Source organism: Puntigrus tetrazona, chromosome 7 (assembly GCF_018831695.1).
Source record: "Puntigrus tetrazona isolate hp1 chromosome 7, ASM1883169v1, whole genome shotgun sequence".
Classification (NCBI taxonomy): domain Eukaryota; kingdom Metazoa; phylum Chordata; class Actinopteri; order Cypriniformes; family Cyprinidae; genus Puntigrus; species Puntigrus tetrazona.
In genome coordinates this window covers 37,650,090-37,669,256 of record NC_056705.1, presented here as the reverse complement: position 1 = coordinate 37,669,256, position 19,167 = coordinate 37,650,090, and the positions used below count along the sequence as shown (strand labels likewise).

At 39.8% G+C, this 19,167-nt stretch overlaps 1 protein-coding gene across 3 annotated transcripts in view; it reads left to right on the top strand.

Moving 5' to 3' along the window:
* Nucleotides 1-19,167, top strand: part of LOC122348025 (trichohyalin) — a 170,010-nt gene that overhangs the window by 22,935 nt on the left and 127,908 nt on the right. For all 3 annotated transcript variants that reach the window (XM_043243264.1, XM_043243263.1, XM_043243262.1), the window contains exon 2: nt 18,196-18,254. In XM_043243264.1, the coding sequence (XP_043099199.1) occupies nt 18,207-18,254 (48 nt within the window). In that variant the 5' untranslated portion in view covers nt 18,196-18,206. The remainder of the gene's footprint in view (nt 1-18,195; nt 18,255-19,167) is intronic.

Genomic DNA, 19,167 nt, shown 5'->3' with positions numbered 1-19,167 from the left:
GCTGTATGAAAGATTAGCCTGCTTATTCTCATGTTCTGTCGGTAACATTGAAACTGTGACGAGACAAGCTATATTCCAGAAGCTGCCTTGCTTTCGACTGCCTGCTTGGGCAGTTGCCTTTTAAGCTAACAATTTATTTGTCCACAGAGAATTAACAGGGACTGAACTCACAATTGGCTTTAACAGAGTTTGGTATTAATGTTGGTTGAGTTAGTTCACCCAAAAATGACCTTCTATAGACAGCAATGATTTTACCACTTTCATTGTACATAAATGTAGGAAGGACATCGGTAAAGTAGTCCTTGTGACACCAGTGGTTTATCTATAATTTTAGAATAGAATACGTTTTGTGCACATTTTTGGAGATTACCCCAGAACATAAATAATCCAATGAGTGTTTTTTACGTTCATTAGACAAATGTCCTTCCCAGTGTCTGCATTGGTCGTGGTATTATCATTGATGTCATGTGTTTAGATGAATGAAGATCTTAGCATGTTTGAAACAACATATAAGGGTGAACTATCAGTTTAAGCTGACATTGTAATGAATTAATAATTTTAAAATTCAGACATATTAGGTAAAATATTATTTTTTAAATTAAATCATGGTGTCATGATTATATTTGAGTATTATAGTATCATGCTACCTTAGCAACATCAAGCGTGTCTTTCCCCAAAACAGGAAATATTAGGAAGTATACTCTGAAAGTCACAATGTATTCTGAGATTGCCTTCTCCTTGAGGAGATACACACACACACACATATATATATTATATATATATATATATATATATATATATATATATATATATATATATATATATATACAGACGTGGACAAAATTGTTGGTACCCTTTGGTCAATGAAAGAAAAAGTCACAATGGTCACAGAAATAACTGTTATCTGACAAAAGTAATAATAAATAAAAATTCTATAAATGTTAACCAATGAAAGTCAGACATTGTTTTTCAACCATGCTTCAACAGAATTATTTTAAAAATAAACTCACGAAACAGGCATGGACAAAAATGATGGTACCCCTAGAAAACACTGAAAATAATGTGACCAAAGGGACATGTTAATTCAAGGTGTGTCCACTAATTAGCATCACAGGTGTCTACAACCTTGTAATCAGCCATTGGGCCTATATATATGGCTCCAGGTAATCACTGTGTTGTTTGGTGATATGGTGTGTACCACACTCGACATGGACCAGAGGAAGCAAAGGAAAGAGTTGTCTCAAGAGATCAGAAAGAAAATTATAGACAAGCATGTTAAAGGTAAAGGCTATAAGACCATCTCCAAGCAACTAGATGTTCCTGTGACTACAGTTGCACATATTATTCAGAAGTTTAAGATCCATGGGACTGTAGCCAACCTCCTGGACGTGGCGCAGGAGGAAAATTGATGACAAATCTAAGAGACGGATAATCCGAATGGTAACAAAAGAGCCTAGAAAGACTTCTAAAGAGATTCAAGGTGAACTTCATGCTCAAGGAACATCAGTGTCAGATCGCACCATCCGTCGTTGTTTGAGCCAAAGTGGACTACATGGGAGACGACCAAGGAGGACACCATTGTTGAAAACGAATCATAAAAAGCAAGACTGGAATATGCCAAACTACATGTTGACAAGCCACAAAGCTTCTGGGAGAATGTCCTGTGGACAGATGAGACAAAAATCGAAGTTTTTGCCAAGGCACATCAGCTGTATGTTCACAGACGAAAAAATGAAGCATATCAAGAAAAGAACACTGTCCCTACTGTGAAACATGGAGGAGGCTCTGTTATGTTCTGGGGCTGCTTTGCTGCGTCTGGCACAGGGTGTCTTGAATCTGTGCAGGGTACAATGAAATCTCAAGACTATCAAGGAATTCTAGAGAGAAATGTACTAGCCAGTGTCAGAAAGCTTGGTCTCAGTCGCAGGTCATGGGTCTTGCAACAGGACAATGACCCAAAACACACCGCTAAAAACACCCAAGAATGGCTAAGAGGAAAAAATTGGACTATTGTAAAGTGGCCTTCTATGAGCCCTGACCTCAATCCTATTGAGCATCTTTGGAAGGAGCTGAAACATGCAGTCTGGAAAAGGCACCCTTCAAACCGGACACAACTGGAGCAGTTTGCTCATGAGGAGTGGGCCAAAATACCTGCTGAGAGGTGCAGAAGTCTCATTGACAGTTACAGGAAGCGTTTGATTGCAGTGATTGCCTCAAAAGGTTGCGCAACAAAATATTAAGTTAGGGTACCATCATTTTTGTCCATGCCTGTTTCATGAGTTTATTTTTTTTAAATAATTCTGTTGAAGCATGGTTGAAAAACAATGTCTGACTTTCATTGGTTAACATTTATAGAATTTTATTTATTATTACTTTTGTCAGATTAAAGTTATTTCTGTGACCATTGTGAGTTTTTCTTTCATTGACCAAAGGGTACCAACAATTTTGTCCACGTCTGTATATATATATATATATATGTGTGTGTGTGTGTGTGTATGTATATATGTGTGTGTGTGTGTGTGTGTGTGTGTAGCACTGCCTTATATGGCCAAAACAAGGCATCTTAATGTCGCCTACCATTGTAAACAGGCACCTCACTAGGTTTTGTAGTGGAGCTACAGGCAAATAAAAAGCCATGTAGAGTAGAACTCGGAGGCAGCAGTAGTTTGAGTGTTCGAGATCGCACCCTGGACCAGATTATATTCTGATAAGTGCTGTCCTTTGCCTTCTCGGCAGCAAAGTGAAGACACTATGTTCAGCAGGTTGAGTCCTTTGATTTACTCACAGCTTATGGTGACTACAGTCTACCGTGAACCAAACCATGCTACCCAATCATGCCACATGTCCCATGGAAAAGAAGGGATTTGAGCTGTGTTTGGGGAAAAGGAAGATGTCTGCCAGCATGAGGAGTAGGGCCCTGGTGGAGAGCGAGAGAGAGTGTGTGTGGACTACAGGCATCCTCCTGCTGTAATGAGAGCATGAGCTGTCAGAGGTGCGTATGTAATGACTCCCCTGCCAGCTGCTCAGTTCAGGCCCTGCGGGACGACATGCAAACCTGCAGATACGAAGACATACACTCTGACATGCACACTACACCCACACTCGCACATAACAGACAAACTTCTGCCCTCCCCTCTTCTTGATGAGAGTCACAGCTTGATGCTCATCCACACACACGGTTTTACTCATAAGTTTACATAAACCTTTAACACTTGTTCAAAATGAGATCATAAATAGTGATAGTCAAAGGGTCTTGATGAATGGAAAAGGCTGCAAGCAGTCAGACAACATAATGTAGTAAAAATCAAAGGATTGCAAACTTTTAAGACCTTTTTAATTTTATGTAGAGCAGTTGTCTGTTATACAGCTTGTTTATAGCAGCACTAAAAAACCCTAAAATGTATATATAAATACTGTATTCTATTTGAACAGGAAAATTCTCTATTAAACTCACAAACCCCCTTCTTCGAGCATCCCAGTTTGATAAACCTTTGTAATGTAATGGTTAATGCAATTCTTGTTGTTAATAACTAATAAAATATATTTACTTTCTCTTTGCATCTTCATATCAAGACATGGTACAATATCATCGTATAAATCAATATGATAAACGAGTTTGTTCAAAAATAATCTGAAGTAATAAAAAAGTATATATACCTTCATACCTAAAGGTGAATTTTAACGAATGACTAACTACAATTATTACAATAATTTGCTATCAGTAGCAGACTCACATTTTTTAAGTTATCTACCCAGCATATGTGACATTTCTCGGCAAAGTGTATGTGTATGTGAGTTTGTAAACTATAAAAGCCTTGCTGTTTAAGTTTGTTAAACCAGCATCCAACACAACATGTGTTGGTCTATTCAGCAGGGGAAGCTTTTGGATTTTGGCTCTTGTCTGAGTGGTCCTAGCCATTGTGCAAGGCATGTTATGTTTTCAATCTTAATGCACCTGTGACAGCTCAGTCAAGCCTCAGCCAAAAAGCTCCTAACAGCACCTGCTTAGCAATGTCAATTTGACTAATTCATCATGACACTTTTCACATACCAAATGAATGTCAATGGCACTGAATATTCAAAAACGCAGACTTAAAAATGAACTGCCTGCTCATGTGGGAGCTGCAATTTTACAGATAATACTACACAGATGACTTAGGCCTACTTTTTTGCCTTATTTCGTAGCATCCTTGTAGCGGTCATATCAAAATTACACAGATGTGTTTTTCCAAAACCTAATAGGTTTAGCATTTTAAGGCATAATAGATGTGCTCCAAGCACAGATGCTGTAACTAAAGGTAGTCTCCAGAATTATGCTGCCTTCTATGAAGCCTAATTTTGACTAAACTGATCACACGTTGATTGCAAATGACAGACTTAACATGATACGATCAAAATGTATTACATTTAGATCTGAGAAAAGAATAAATCCAAAATAGCAGACGGAAGCATAAAGCAAACTAAGCAGTAAATATACTTCTTTATCATTTAATTTCAAAACGTATCACTGACCTTAATCTAGCTGAAATCGAAAAACGATTATTTGTTTTTGTATGAGCACTGAAAATTCCTAGCAACAACGTTGAGTTGCTTTCGGATGTAAAGCGTCCAAATCAGTCACTTGTAAGGATGTACATTTGTTAGAAGATGACTTCACATGCAGATGCGTTTCACATCAATACTTTAACTATTTTCACCACAGCCTGTAACATCCCTTAGTCTTAAAGGCCTATTATCATATCTTGTGTAATGATTGACAGTTAACCTTCTTTTGAGTTCATGCTGTACAGACAGTGCAGGTGACCTCCGTGGCCCTAGCAACGGTGTATTAATACTAATCTGATAGAATTACCGGGAACCAATTAATGTGCAGGCCGGTGCCTGGGCAGCAGTTAAAGAGATAAATGTTACTGCACTGTTGGTGCTGCAGGAGGACTGCGGGTTTCAGCGGCAGGAAGTGCCATCCCTGCAGCCTCTGTCTGGAAATGTGAGAGGCCAGGAGGTGAAAGCATCAGCATACAGGAAGCTTGTAGGTTGGCTTACAGTGTCCCTGCTTGGTCTGACTCAAACCTCCCCACTCAGCTCCCTCATTAGCTGTGTCGAGCAGGAGGGGGAGAGAGGACGTTGAAAAGGGCAGTGTTTTAAGGTCACTTAAGAAAAATACAGCCACAGTTATGTGGCGAGAGGAAAGCATTGATCAAACTGTACATGTTTTACACTAGTTTTTTTTTTTTTTCTTCAGCTCTTCAGATCATTTTAGGAGAAAAGCCACTCTTAATACTAGTAGGTCTGGTATTTTTAGGCTACTCGATGATGATGTTGTTCATTATGCCATTTTAACATTTTCACAGGCTGTGTGTGCTCTCTTAATAGTGTTAGCGCGTAGAGGTTGGTGACACAAAACCATTGATCGGCTGTATTTTTGGACAGTGGGATTTAGGTGGATCTGAGCTCTGGATTTAGGAGAAGTGCCTCTGAACGTAACAGTATAACTAGCTAAATACATGGATGCCTGTGCCTGCTTACTTATACTGTGTCTCCAGACAACCTCAAGCTTAATATTTTCATTAACTCTTAAAGGAATGTTCTGGCTTAAATACTGCTTAAGCTCTCTGGTCAACAACATGTCTACAATCACATGATTAAAATGGAGGTGAATTATTTAAGTTTTTTATAATATCATAATTTCAAGTCTAGGTAGTATGTGATATGGAGAGTAAAAAGATGCAATGCAGTAGAGTAGACTTTAAATAGACTTCTTGTGACAGCAATATCACTATGCAGTAAAACAGTACGTCCAGCACAAGCATGATGACAGCACAAGCATTTGCATTTAAACTGCAGCAGAACCATATTTAAATGGACAAACCTTATATATAAAAAAAAACATAAAGTAAAATATAATGCCTCAATAGCAAGCAAGCACCATGACAGTGCTTATTTCAGAAGACTTTTGAGTTCACGCTTGACTGATGCAACATGTTGCTCATGTTGGTGTTGCTAACACAACAAGTTAATCGATTCCAAACCCCTTTGAAATCAGAAATGTCCAGAATTTTAGATATTAGTCTGTTATAACCTCACAGGGAATCATAAATGGGCTGCTACTGAGAAATCTGTCAGCTAGGTAGATAAGGAGAACATAGCTTTACTGCGCCTGACAAGGTCAAGAGCTTCTGGAGGGCAGGATGAGCCAGAGGCAGCGGAGCTGGGAGCAGATTTCTCACTACCTGCCAACCAATGGCGAAGCCAGTCTGACCCTTCGGGGTTAGTTCAGTGCCAAAGTGATGGAAACCTGACCATGGCATGCATTTCTCATACCTGATGTTAGATGGTCTTGAAAGTAGTGGACTTTACAAATGACAATTTTTTCCCACTCTGCACTGGTTTATTGTTAGACTCTTCCAAGAATCCATTACAGGGGTTTCGTGTAATTTGATGTCATTCTTTGGCATTTACAACTAAATCTGTGATGATACCTCTAGATATGACTTGTGCCACTCTACTTTTGCTTTCTGTCAAAATACAGTGCCACTATGAAACAGGGGCATATGGGGGCATAAACAGTCAATCATTTGCCTGCTTGCGCTTGAATTTGTCGTTATTCCTTTTTTAAACAGAGCAGCAGATAATTAAATATTTTGAAAGTGGTTAGAGGGGAAAAAATGAGGGTCTGTTTGCTCTGAGAAAGATAACGTTCGCCTACTGTAACAAGAGCATGGCTGCTGCTCCAAACAATATTGCTTTAGTGCAGGTCTGCATAATAAAGAGGCTGCTTATGCATATTAATGAGGGCACTTTGCATAATGTCTGCTCCATGTGACATGCACAGCAGAATACAGACACACTGTCAGTTGTACTTTACTTAGGCGGGGCATGAATTATTTCCGTCCACATTGCTCCATACAAAGATCTCCAGTTAAACAACCCCCCACCCCGTTTTAACTTCACTTGCCCCCACGGTCATGGCTTTCCCTCCATTCCGATACACACTCATGTCTCTAAAAACATATGGTAGAGGTGTGTGTGATTCCAAACGAGGTCCTCGTTACCCCCACCCCCTTTTCGTTCGTGCGAGCTTTTGGAAGAACTACAGCGACATCTGCATGTATCATGGCTCAAAAGCGCCAGGCAGATACCCGCTGCGAGCGGGCTCTTTCTGCCAGGCTGCCGCCCCTTTGCCCCACAGCTCTCATTACAGCTTTCATAAACACGGCTAATTGCGCCGTTCTGCATCTTCTCAGCATTTGCATATGCTAAGAACCACCCAAGGGCATTTAGCAGGCGAGACGTAGGCAAGGCGGCTATAGTGATTTTGCCGTTTGCGATTACGTAAGCTAGTTTTGCGAAGAACAGAATGGATCTATATATTTTATTAAACTTGTTTTGTTTCTGACACCCTTTGTGGCAAATGTGAATTAATTTCTATATTTTCAAAATTCTATATTTATTATTCAATATTTCTGGCTTTTTTGTGGCCCAGTATTTTTCAAAATAAATGTATAAATTTATTTGCTCTTTAGATTACATTTAAATATTTTTTTTCTTTTGAATAAAGTGGCTTAAAAGGTTCATGAACAATAGCGAATCAAGCTGTCATTTTCGTGCACCGAACAATTTTCTCCTCTTAATTAAGTGCGTAACCGTTTGTTTACATTTGTGTGTTCGTGTGTGTGAATGCGCATATGCGTAAAGAAGCTCTTTTATCTACTTTTTCCGCAGGACAGTATGCCAGACATAATGACAGCGAGCACATTTAACCGGAAACAAAGGATCAATTTCGCCAAGTGATTTAATACAGGCAATCAGAGTCTCGGCAAGCATACTAATTATGCGCATAGTCTGTTTGATGGGTGGTTGGCAGAGGGGGCAGATGTGAGCAAGTGTTGGATTTGTTTCATACAAGGAGAAAGCTTGTGACAGAATGCCCCCAGCGATTCCCACGCTTTACTCCCAACCCCGAGTTGCCAGTCCCCCGCCTCCTGATCTTGTTGGCGCCCGGTGCCAACTTCTTACATCTCCACTTCTGTATCAAACATATTTAATGTTTCACAATAGCAACAAAATTTCCCAGGACTCCTTAAGGAACATGATATTTAAAAGTGTTCCTTTAAGATGTAGTGTACAAGATTACAGTAGACATGAAACGTGTACAAATATACATTTCCTTTTTGTGTAAAAGTGGCATATTTTGGCCTTCTTTCGTAAAAAAAATATTCCGGTGATTACGAACAGACGTATCCGCATTCACCCAGCACATAAACAGTACTCTTGTTCCTTGGAAGACGCTCAATTAATCCGCATATGACAGGCTGAGCGAGCCCCTCCTTCTTTTTTTTTTTTTTTTTTAATTAACGTTGAATTAAAATGAATTGGCAGGATGCCGGAAAGCAGGCACGCAGCTTTGAAGATTGCCATCGCATAATGAGTCGCTCTTTCCTTTTTTTAACACTTTGTGCTCCTCATTTCCCCACTCCCTGTTCTCCGCTGCCAGTTGCCAGTGTGCCTTAGCGATTTAATGATATGCAAATGAAATATGCATAAAACCATTCTGCTGTACGATGATTAAGCGCTGAGGACATTAGCAGGTGCCCTGCCATAGGCTCTCTTGTTGTCTCTTCTCCATTTCGCCTCGCCCGCAAACGCCACCTCTATAACAAAGCTCAACACTAATAACAGCAGAAAACTAACCATTTTAATAATGACGGTAATATCCAATCGGCAGAAATTTAATCCCGTGTAGCGTTTGTCTTGCCCATGTTTTGTAATATCCACATCCAGGGAAAGCAGAGGTCCTTGGCATTTGAAGGATTTGGCTGCAGTGAGCAGGGAGAGAGGAGAAACATGCTGGGTTTTCCTGGGGAGGACTTGGGAGAGACTAGCATAGCCAAGCATTGCAGTTGCTTTTCTCTGCTTGTTTGCATGTGGTATTATGTGTATGTTGGCTCACAAAGAAGGAAAATATTCTCCCTTTCTTTTTCTTCTCCCTCTCCCTCTCCCCCCTCTCCCTCCTTGTTTCTGCCAGCCAGTTTTTTTTTTTCCTCCTTTTTTTTGTAATCCATTTGTATAATGAGGACGAGACGCAATTAACTTCCCCCGTGGAATTAAAATAAAAGACAGATCATCCAAACCTCATTAGCTCCAAACGATTATATCCAAACGTGTTTCGCGGCGACAATTAAAAAAAAAAATACACACAACAAGAATTATGAATTAAAGCACTAATCGCATATGCGACAAATACTTAATCGATCGCGTTGACGATGCCCCAAAAGATGCCACCATTGCCCAGCCTGTCCTTCCTGGTGGCAGCCTTGGTTCTGTCATCTTGGTGGTTATGCCAAGGCAGTGTAGGAAGCACAAAGATCTTATAATCCCTCCCTTTGGATGACTTCTTCAATTATTCATATTCCACAACCGTGCCCCTTTGTCCAACAAAATCGAGAGGCATGAGAACTGCAAGTAAAAGTTTGGAGTATCCACTCATAATTAGCGAGCGCTGATGAGCCTCCTTCCCCCGCGCTAATTGCCGTTTTAATTTTCGCCATGCATTTTAATCAGTTAAAACGAACTTAAGCAAATCATCCGTTCTCGCCGGTTGCATCGCCGCCCGTAGTTGGCTGTGTGCCCGATGCCCATCGTCTTTGCGGAACCAGGGCGACGGTCCTCCTCCGAACCCTGCAGGTGCCAGCTCACAGGAAGGGCTACTACTTCTGTGGTCGATTTATATATCTAAAACATAAACAAAACGAACGGGAGGAGTTTGCCAGTTTCTTGATTGGGTGGCAAAGAGGGGGCATGCAAAAAAAGTGGGGGGTGCCAAAAACGTTCCCACAGCCCCCCTGCCCCATTTGGCAGAGGTACAGGCAGGCTGGTCTGGAGGTTACCGCCTCCCCAAAGAGTCTGATGGTGTGATTCTATGCCCCCTCCATCAGGTTCCTGCTTGGCTGTTGTGGGTGGCACCCCCCTTGTCTCTTGTCTCCCATACGGGTTGATGGCGTAAAGAATCTACAGTCTTAGCCATTCATCTCCCTGGTGATTGCTGTGAATGTAGATAAATCGCACACGCCTGCCTCCTCCTTCCCTCTCTGGCGTAGCCTTGCTTGCTGCTGAAGTGGAGTTTCATACTTCTCGTATTTCCTCTTCTTATTTTGCTTTTAAAAAAGTCAATCTTGAGATACACCTGAAAAAGTCCATGTAGCGGAGAAAAAAACCCTACTTTTCTTTGTTGAACGAATTAAAACGATTAGCGCGTCGTTAAGAGAATGCATAAATTAAACCCCATCTGGTTAGTTGATTATAATTTTATGTGCCGGCTCATTAGTATGCATCCTCATGTTTGCTGATTCTCTTTCTTGCCCCTTTTTGTGTTTAGCTTTTGTAAACAGCTGCTGTTCTGCCGTTGGCACCGTCCCCCAGGTCCTCTCGTGTTGAAAGGCGATTGGCAGATTGGCAGCATCTGACGCCGCAATGCCCGTGGTAGACATTCTTCACTGCATTGGTTGGCAGGCGGTTGACAAGAGGTGGTGGTTCATATAGAGCAAAATTAAGTAGTAAAGGGAGCGGGGCTGGCACAAAAAGACGAACACCTCCCTTTTTTCGTATAACAGCTTGCTGATTTAATTTTGTTTTGTCTTGTTTTTCTTGTGCCAATTTGTTTTCATTCACAGCCGCCTCGTTGCCTTATTGAATCCGTCGCGCTAATTAGCTGCGCAAACTTTTCTGTTTAATTAGTCAACAAAAGCACCACCGTTGTCTTTGTTTGTTCTTATTTCCAGTTATCTTTGCCAACCGACCATGTCGGGGACGTGCATGTTCACCTTTTCCATCTTTGCACAACGAATGCCACTGCAACGATCCTGGCATCCTGTTCAACAAAAAAACGCCTTGGCATCTCCAGAAAAAGTATCGGTGTGGATCGATAGACGCTGAAATGTGCCACATGTATCCACCTGGTGTCTGCGGCATGGTTGCCAGCAAAGAAGTTGGCATGGCATCTGCTGCTTGGCTGGCAGACTGCCTGCTTGGCACAGGAAAATGCGCTGCAGGAGAGAAGAAAGCAAGGAAGAGAGAGGGAGGCGCATCCTCATGCCCCGCCTCCAATGCCATTTGGTGGACAGCGCCACTATTGCCATTTTCCTCATAAAAGTCTGGATACACTTTATACCTTTACAGTCCCGTGGGGTAGTGTGGTTTAACACGACTGCCGTTGGCATCCATTGCGATAGCTTGCAAGGACTTTATATCGCTTATGTCGTCTCTGCTTCTCCGATGCCAGGCAGGCATTATCGACTTCTTCCCGTCCTTGAATTCCGCACTGAACGTCACCAACATTCCGTAATCACAAGCAGCAGATGGTATTCCCCTCCTTTTCCTGTTCGCTTTGAGTTGAGGTTTAGCCTCGTACTCAAGAACCCCCACCAGCAATCCTACTTTTAATATTAGTTGTATACACGTCGCTAAAAAAATACGACCATTCTCCTTTGCCAAAAACGAACCAAATGGCGTGGGTCTTCTTGTTTTTTTTGTTTTTTTTTCTTGTGTCTACCCGCCTCCCCCCCCAAGAGCGAGCGCCAGTCCGCCTTGGCGCTGCCACTGAGTGGATGGCACGGTGCCAGCTTTTCACTGCCACAATCCGCATTCGCAGCTTGTTTCTCGTGCTCGCCCATCCCCTATCCTCTTCTCGTCTTTTCGCACCCTCCCCTCCATCGCTTTCAGCTCTGCCAGCACATCCCCCTTGCCGCCCCCCCAACTTTGTTCCATAAGCCTGACATTAATTAACATACGGGTTAATTGATTCTAAGAGCTGATGAATTGCTCATAACATCTGTCGTAGGCTAGCTACCCCGCTGCCCGCCCCAAAAGCACCATTACCCTGGCATTGCCCGCTTGTCTACTTTGCCCTTCCCTCTATGGAGGTGCTCAAAGCCCTGCAGCCCAGCATATGAGGTGAACAGTTCCTATGCTCCTCTGTACACTGGGAAGGAGGCTGCTTATTGGACTATAGCTGATCGCAGTTGACGTTTGCCATCTGATCTCTGCGCAGAATGTTTCATGGCATTTTGTTATAAATAATCAAAGTACTCCTTGTAACCACCTCCCACCTTTTTTCTCCCTCTAAGTCACCCTTCCATACTGTCTTTTCCTGATCCACTAAAATCTTATGGTCTCCCTGGAAACTTTAGATTTTGATTCCTAAATTTTGTTCAGATTTGAGGTGTTTTTCATAATGTTGTGATCAATAACAACTGTTGACGAGTGTGTCGTTTGTTTTAATCACCATTGTAAACTTATCATCTGCACTTAATTATTTTCTGTCTTATGTGAGCGCCATTGGAACCGTGTTTGCAGTTTACCGCTGAATTCACTGTGTCGGTCATATTTGATTAAGCAATTATCAAAAGTGTAATTATGAAATATTATCACACAACTTGCATCTCCGCTCTTTTTTTTGTGCGTGTGTGTGTTGCTCTATTTGGAGCTGACGAGGCTAAAAACACGAAGCTGTTTTGAATTATTTAATCATGTGATTTCCCCCTCAACTCGGTCTCTCTGCAATTAATTAGTCTACAGCAGTACTCGCATTCAAAACGATATCATCAGTGACTCATTTAAACGTATACACGCACGTTAGTGAATCGCCATGTCTTATTTTTGCGCACCGTATTATTGACCACATCATTTAATCAGGAAATTTTACTCTGGAAGATCAAGTTTTGAATTTCCTCACACTGTCAGTGTTCCATTGCAAGTATTGCCCTGCTTTTTTTTTCTTCTGGATATCAGCGTGCTTATGTTTTGGGGCACTGGCAAATACAGCTCCGGCAAAGCTCGATGCGACATTCTTCCCACTTTCTCGTCTTTTGCTTTTTTTCATTATTAAATAAAAAGGAGCACAAGGCTTCGCAGGCAACAAGAGGAATCCATTATGCAAATCGCCTGTTATTTGCATAATGTCTTATGCCAGGAATATGCAAATGAAGCATATAATTTATGAGTGCCTGCATCTGTCTCAGAGTGTTCCCATAAGTTATAAAAAGAAGATTTATTTAGATTTTTTTAATTTTTATTTCTCTCTGTTCTTCTCCTCAAACTGGCAAAGATGACAAGCTCCATACTCACAGAAAACAACCACAAAGTACGTTCTAACAGGCTGTGTATCATCAAACAGTGAGAAAACTTGGCAGCTGGTGGCTAGGAGACAGGGGAGGGGACAGGCGGATGGCAGATACGGGGGAAACTGGCACAATAAATCGCTTTTCAAAAGGGCGGGAGCAGAAGGCACTTTCCTAAAACAATTGAACGCATTAGCGCGACGAAAAGAAAGGGAAAATGCAAATGTCAACAAGCCTCATTTAGGGGGAAGTTGGAAGTTCCCTGCTGTCCCCCCACACTCCTGGGTGCTGTCCTGCCCACTTGGCTGGGCGTGTGCCCCTCTAAGGAGCTGCCAGTTTTGCCTCTTCCCCCACAGGAGTGTCAGCGGAGTCATTCGTGATGTTGGCTGCGTAGTGCAGCTTAGCTAGAGAGAGGGAGAGAGAGAGGGATGTAGAGAGAAGCTTCATGAGGAAATGTAAATGCATGAGTATGTAAGTATGTGAGAGCACGGGCTCTTCCAGCACCCAGGAATGCCAATGCCGCCTTGGCCAGCACAGCGACGGCGAGGGGGGGACCATCGCCATCGCCGTTGTCGTCGGACGTGCCCTGCTGTCTGCGATCTCACTAATTCCACCTATTCTTACCTTTTGTGTTTGGCTTCTCGTAATCAACGGCCTGCTTTGCATACTTGATCTCTCCCTAATATGTCACATTGAGACAAAGCAGGGGGAGGGTGTGTGGTACAGGGAAAAAAACTGTCTTTGTTTTTGTTTTTTGCACAATCGACTGGAGAAGTGATAATCGTTTTTCTGTGTTGTTCTTCGCAAGGCCTCCGATCAAAGCGAGCATCCTTCGGATGTTTTTTCCCACTTGCCGTCAAGTCAGGATTCATCAGGACAACTTCAGGATTTCGCCCTTATGTTGTTTTTGGAACTATTTCCTTTGGATTGGGATGAAGTTGGCATGATGTTGGACTTCCTTACGCGGATTACTCTTTGCCCTAGGGATGCTCTTTATCCCTTCTGTAATATTTCCACAGAATCAGCCAGTTGTGCGCTTAACTGTTTTCAGAGCCCATTGTGCCCTACGTGACTGCTAAGACTGATGATCCAGAGGTCGTGTGGCAGTCTGGCAACCGCTCGGAGCAGTGTGTGGGCATCTGGAGGGGTATGAGAGGATACTCGGAGCCTGAGTGAACGGGGCTGGAGCTGTTGTCCTTCGTTTCAGAGCGATCCGCTGGCTCTGGCGCTGTGCCTCGTCAGGTCTCCTGCTCTAAGAATCTGAGAGCCGTCGTTAATTAAAAGCGCCGAGATCATTATCCGCATTCGTTTCGTTCGCCTGGAAATTTTAGCTTGAAGATATGAGTTCGTTTGGGTCGGGAATATTAGCGTGATGTAATTGGGAGCTCTCTGTAATTTTTTTTAAATAGCTATTCCTTTTCTTTTTTTCTTTACATTGCCGTTAAGCCTTCATCTTAATTATGCAGAGCAGACGTTTCATTATTCCCTTGCATACTGATGAGATTCATGGAGTTTTTTTTTTCTTCACAGGCGTTCCTTGAATTAATGGGTTAACAGATTTGTCTTTTATTGTTTTCTTGTACTTTATTTACATTTTTCTTTTTGTACATTTATTTTCTTTGACCATTTGAATGGATTTTTTTATGAATACAAGACATTTCTGAACTATAAAGCGGGATTCATACAAAACCAAAATAGCATGACTATTACTTGCTCGGTTACCAAGCTTTCTTATTTTGTTGTTAAGTGATGCTTCTGTAAACATATGTATCTTCATTTACTATTTCCTTAATTTGTTAAACCAAAGAAAGTTTTAATGTAGTTTGGCTAAGAAAGGAGATTAAAGCATTAAAATACCTCACATGACATTTGTTCTTTTTCCTTAAAAAGTATTACTGCCGTTTCTTAAATTTAAGAAGATTTAAAAACAAATTTTATGAATGAAAAAACTTGCTCATTTGACTCCAACATGAGTCAGCAGTTCACGAGAATTCCTAAAGTACCTTTTAGAAACCAAGAGGAGGAAAGTTGGAATTAGAATTTAGGTTATAATGAAATTAAATATTGTTTGTCATTGATAAAAATGATTGGTTCGCTTTACTGAAAACTATACTGCAAAATCTTTAATGCTGGATTTTTTAGAAATCAGCCAATAATTGCAAAAATGCACATAGTTTCAACAATACATTTTATAATTAAAATTGTTTTATTTTATTGTAACTAAAAGGAGCGTTGCATACTATTTTTTGCACAAAGCATTGTTTGAGTAGAACTAAAAATTAAATATTTGGCTAGTGTGAACATTCACAATTTTTAAATAATATGAAAACATTCGTGATTTATATCATGATTATGTTTCAGCTTAATATCTTTTTAAAGAAATAACATCTTTAAACCGGACTGCATGAGAACGATACACTCGGATACGCGACAAAAAATGCTACTATATGCTTGTGAAAATTAGCGCCTTAATTGGGAACGCAGTATAATTGTTCCGTAATTACACTTTGTTTTTTTACATTGCTGTTAAATCGTCGTCTTACTGTAATTATGCAAAGCAGACAGTTCATTATTCGCTTGCATATTGATGAAGCCATTCAGTCAGACCTCTTCTAGAAGAAAGATTAACATGCATTATAAAACGACCGCTTTGTAGTACAATATGATCTGATCTAATATGTTTTAGTTTCGTGGAAATACGTATAAATATTGTAAATAAAAGATAACAGTCAAGTATTTTTTGTAATAAGCATCTCTCATTCATTTAAAAATGTACTCCTTGTTAATGCATAGTCACTCAAACACTTCTTCTTTTATTCAAAGCATCTCTGTTCTTTTCTTCTGTGTTGCTTATGTACTTAACTGCGATGAGAGGAACCATGCCAGCACCATTCTTTTAATTCTATGTTGTGCAGTTTATCATCAATAATTAATTATCATTTTATGTAATTTAGTTGACCACAATCAGCTGGGCATCACATTTAACAGTTTTCAATATTTATGAATACAAAATATAAATAGCCTAATATAATATAGTAATACCATTTCAAAACAGCAGTTTTCAAATGTGTTAGTTGGATCAGCACTAGAAGCTGTGTTTTATTTTCAGTTGTGGACTGACACAGTGCTTACTGGATGTGTGCAACCCAAATTTGAAAACTGGTTCAAACTGGTGTCATTTTTATATGCGTTATGAAAAATAATTAAAATTTTTAATTGAAGCAGTCCCTCAGCACACTGTTGGCACCTAATCAGTTGCTTTGCGGAAATCATTGCACATTTTGTATTATAGCCTGTGTTTGAGAAAGACGACACTACTCTAAAATTGATTATGCTTTTAAAATAATGGATTGTTTTAAATTATAAATTGTTATTTTCAAACATTTGCAAAATTAACATACTATTTTTAATTATTAATGAATAATTAATCTTTTCAGAAATATGTATATATTAGAGCTGTCATACAGGTGTATATTAGAGAAAAATATGGTATGTTTGTATTTAATATAAAATATTAAGTATGAATATATAAATGGAAATTTTTCAAAGAAATATATATATAAAGTTTGAATACTATTAGATGTCCTTGGTCTCCATATTTTATTATATAGACAAAAAATTTGGCCAACATATGGGTGATTTAACTGAGCAAAATAAAAATATTTTTTTTTCCAGTAATTGTCTGCTTTTATCCAGTGGCAAAAAGGTTAATGCGTCAAGTACAAGATACAAAAGACCTTCTCAGAAGCCTTGTGACAAACTATGTAGTGTTCTTTAGTTTTGTTTTCCACGTTTATTGAATTAATTCACGAATGTACAAAATAAAAGCGAAACAGATAATTTTTTTCTAGTAAATGCGTGCATTTATTCAATGTTACAGATGTACATGTATAAAGCATCAAGTACAAGATGCAAGAAACCTTCTCGGAACCTTTGTGACAAATTATGTAGTGTCCTTTTGTTTGCCACGTTTATTGAATTCATGAATGTGCATTATATTTCATAATGAAAGCCATTCAGGGTCACTGTTTAACAATAACTCTAAAGTCATATATATCCAGGTCTCAACTTTTATAATGTGTTCTGTTCAGTTCGGTTGGGCACTTGAAATGTGCTCTTTTATGCCACTCAGCAGTGAATGAGACGTGGTACTTGATTATGGCCTGTTTCACTTGCGCTTCTTTGCATTCACTGTGCACCTTGACCTCATGCTATATTGGCTAGCATTTATTTCACAAGATGCTCTTTCTCATAAAACTGGCAATCTAGCTTCTGCTGTGTGAAGGTTTTAGCATCCACAGAGCACAAAGACACAAATAGGCCCAGGCTATGAATAATTGAGGTGACCCTTGGAAAAGATGGAGATTGGCGCTCTGTGAAAGGACCTAGACAGCTCTCTGTCATGGTAATCACATAAGTGACTCAAAACACTTCAAGTAAACAATCAACCATTCATGGGTAGATGGAGAGGAACAGCTTGCTTCGGGTTTGAAGATGTGGTAGCGTTCAGCGTGCTCCTCAGGTGTAGGGATGTACACAACTGCATATTTTTTAAATCAAGTTTGTGGCTTGTTGAGCTTCTATCTGCACTTGTTTGGGTGTAGAGACAATACTTCAAAGGGGATCAATTTAAGGACGCAACTTAGAAAAATAGTTCTGCTGCACAGTTTTCTCTGTTAGCATGCTAATTAAAGTGTTGCTAGTAAATATAAACATCAACTAAATCAGTTGATGGATGGCTAGTGTTCTCGGAGCAGGAGTAAGACCTTGCCTGTCTCTGGTAATGCATAAAATTGATTGTATTTGGGTTCAAACTAGACACGTTGAAAATATGTGCATACCTACATTAATAATAACAAATAACATACCTGTATATACAATACACTGCACTGAACCAGTTGAAATGAACACTAGAGGCAGTAACATTTACATTTACTTCTCACAAAGCAAATTCTTCCAATAAGACTGGGTTAATTTGTTTACATACTTCATGTGAGTTATCGCTGACATTTAATTATCCTCATTTAGCTAAACCTGGGCACTGATAGGCATCTGTCTGTCTCTTTCTCTCCACTAATAGTCTTCTGAGTTATGATGGAAACCATTCAGGATGCTGTACAGGCGCAGCCTACAACTAAAGTAAGTGCCAAATACTGCATTTCCACAAAACCTGTATCAGCCCTTTTTCAATCAGCAGTGTCCGAAATTAGCATGTTGCTAAGCTAGCAAGTTGATGGCTAAATTTGGAGCAACATATTAGCTTAGCTGCTTGCTGATTTTATAATTATGGTAAAAGTATAAAAATACACTCAAGCATTAGGTGAAATAGCCCCAAGATATAAAAAAAAAGATTCTACCTACGCTGGCAAAATAATAATACAAAAAAAAAACCTGATAAAAATGATTTTACTGCACTTTACAATTTATTGCAGTTTCCAGCTAAACTCTTGTCGCAGTAAAACACGAACAACTTTTATTCATTTTCACACAAATTATGATTACAGGGGCTGAATAAAGAGATTGTTGTACAGTTTTTACACTTTTATCTAGTACATGATTTAAAAAACGAACATATTTTAATGTTTACATCAAAATGCCAGCTTCATCTGTATGGCTTCTGGTGTAGTAAACTTGCTCACCTGGTGCTGTTTTTCTCTAACACCTGGCACATTTGTTGCCAGATTCATGTTTATCTGTTTTGGATAAAACTGAACACACTTTTGCCACCACTCACTGGACATTTCACATTAAAAGTGTTACATTCAATTATGGAACATTAAAGAAGAAACATAATATTTTGCATGTTATTTCAATGAGCCTGAATCGAATCAGTCCACATCTATTTTCCATCACTATTATTTAGTCCTGAATAAAACACATTTATATTTTTTTTGCTCATGGTCTTGGATAAAAAACATTTTGTTGCAATGAATTTTTGTCGATCTGTCAGTGTTACACTACTAAAATCATAGAATTAGAAGAATGTTTCTATCTTCTTTTCGGGATATAGGATTATCAGAGCAGGTAAGAAGCCCATTGAGTATTGCAACAG